This window comes from Hydra vulgaris, chromosome 03, assembly GCF_038396675.1.
Source record: "Hydra vulgaris chromosome 03, alternate assembly HydraT2T_AEP".
Lineage (NCBI taxonomy): Eukaryota > Metazoa > Cnidaria > Hydrozoa > Anthoathecata > Hydridae > Hydra > Hydra vulgaris.
The window spans coordinates 50,360,001-50,362,500 of record NC_088922.1 but is presented as its reverse complement, the minus strand read 5'-3'; the positions used below and the strand labels follow the sequence as shown (position 1 = coordinate 50,362,500).

Genomic DNA, 2,500 nt, shown 5'->3' with positions numbered 1-2,500 from the left:
AAAAATTATTTATGTAAAAAAAAGTGTTGAAAATAACGACGATGTTCACAGAATTAAAAAATATCTTTTATACACATATAGTACAAAATGTTTATAATAATAAAAAACTGTTAAATATCTCACCTGTTACTTCACAAGCTTTTATAGTTGGCTCATAAACTCCAGTGTGACCTACCATATCTGGAGGGGCAAAATTGCACATTACAAATGGGAATTCTTCACTTCTAATTGCTTCAACCATCTAAAGAAAATTTATAAATATGCTATTAAAAAAAGTATAAAATATAGATGATAATGTTAATAAGGGGTCAGTTTAGTATGTTAAACAATTTAATGAAAACTTTGTGTGACATTATCTCTGATTTTTTTTTACCTTTACAAACCATTATCTGCTTTATGTAAATATATATAATAAAGTTTGCAGTTTTAGAAATCCAACAAAACATTTTTTTTAAACTCAACCTGCCTACTGACATGTAAGGGGTGCTAAAATTGCAATTTAAGTTGCTTGATTTAAAATTAATTTTTTTTTAAATGATTTTCTGATTGTCTATAAACTGTTTATTTGAATTGATTTCAAAATAAAGGTCAAATATAATAAACTATATAAATGTAATAAATAAAGCATGGCATGTATGTTTCATGAAAGAAGAGTGTTGGAAAAGTAAAAATAAAAAATAAAAAACCTGTTGGAATCAAAAAAAAAAAAGAAATAACCTATTAGCAATGCTCATTAAAAACAATAGTGAAAAGTCCTGATAAGTTTTTTAAAAAAATTAACAGCCAACTTGAATGAACAAAGCATCATTGTGTCAGCATATCCAATACTTTGTTTAGTAGCTCAAATAAAAGCTAAAGTTAAATGAATGTTATACGAATTGACATTTTGAAAATTTGAGGTTTAGTCCATACATTTTTCCAAAATGCAAGCAACTCTCAATAAATCATGCAAATAAAATTTAAATAAGCAAACAAAATTTCAACAAGAATATCAAATAAGATTGTTATACAAATGCTAGTTAGAATAAAAAATAGGAAAGAAAAACTTTTTATTCCACAATTTTTAAAACATCATTAACAATATTTACCAAACTATTAATGGTTCTTGACAGCTTTCAAATATGAAATAAAATTAACAAATAAATATTATAAACAATAAATAACTACAAAATAAATAGTTAGATTTTTTATTATTGTATTTTAAGCTTATTTTCAAAAACCTGTATTTTTTGTGAAGACAATAGATTTAAAAAAGTAACCATTACTTCTAAAACTGGCATTTCTTCTCTTTCAATTGCTGCAATTATTATTTAGAAGAGAAACATCAAGGAATGCAAAAACCAAAGATAAGATTTTAAAAATCCATTCTCAAAAAATATTTTTTCCTAACAGGTGGCTGATCTACAAAATAAAGTTTTCAAAACATTAAATAACCTCAACAATCTTTCAATAGCTAGAAACAAACTTAACCATCTAGTTTTAGACTGATGGAGTAGTTGATAAAATTTTAGTTTGGATTCCACCAGCCTTCCAGTGAAAGTATTGAATAACGATCGGAAACTTTTTTCTGTGAACCGTGATTGCTAGCATTTGTGGAAAGACCAAAACATGAAATGCTATCTAATGATTTCACCAGTTGATCAACAGTGTGGGGGTCTACTACATGGTTTATGATTGTCTCAGTTTTTGTTTTTGAACATGCAATATTTTTTACAATTTCCCAATCTTCAAATAATTTGTATTAAACCAGCTGTGCAGACCATCAAGTTATAAGACTGATGATGACAAACTGTAGGTAATGCTAAAGTTGCTTCAGCTGTGCGAGTTTTTTGCAATATATTTGAGTTTTCAAGTTGAAAAAAAGGATGTCAACTTATTCGATGAAGCTGACACTTTGATTATGCTTTAAATGTTTCTCACTTTTAAAATGACGCTCTAAGCCAGTAGCTTCTTTGTTAGTGACCAACAAGTAACTATCACACTTTAGCAGAGCATGAATACTTTGTTTTCATAGTAGTTGAAAATTTCCATTTTCTCTTTGCAGAAATTGAAGTCATTTTTATAAAAAAGTGGAAACTCAATTTAAGTGTTGTTGCTATAGGAGCAAAAACTGATACAGGCAAAATGTGCTGAGTTAAAATGTTTTAATTAAAAAAGAATAGATCTATACTTTTTTTAAGTTTTTTAATTCCTTTGCTGTTTTATCAAACAACAATCGGAAAAGCGAAACACGCAGAGTTAAAAGTAGAAACTGATGTTTTAATCAAAGAATAGAACGTCAAAAAAAAAGTTTTAAAAGCTATACAGTTTTAAGAATAGCTAAGTATAAATGAGGAAATATATGTAAAAAAAAAAAAGCATACGAAAAAATAAAAAACCTTAAATAATTAAAAAGCCAGACATTATAAATATTTTCAGCATTGCCTGCCAGACAGAGGACAAAGGTTGAAAAAGGAGGACATGTGCTCCTTTTGCCAGACATCTGGCAACCCTATATATA

At 27.2% G+C, this 2,500-nt stretch overlaps 1 protein-coding gene across 1 annotated transcript in view; it reads right to left on the bottom strand.

Moving 5' to 3' along the window:
- LOC100201970 (2,3-bisphosphoglycerate-independent phosphoglycerate mutase) overlaps positions 1–2,500 on the bottom strand; it is a 22,042-nt gene that overhangs the window by 4,644 nt on the left and 14,898 nt on the right. The window contains exon 10 of the mRNA XM_065793557.1: positions 124–241. Coding sequence (XP_065649629.1) covers positions 124–241 — 118 coding nt within the window. The remainder of the gene's footprint in view (positions 1–123; positions 242–2,500) is intronic.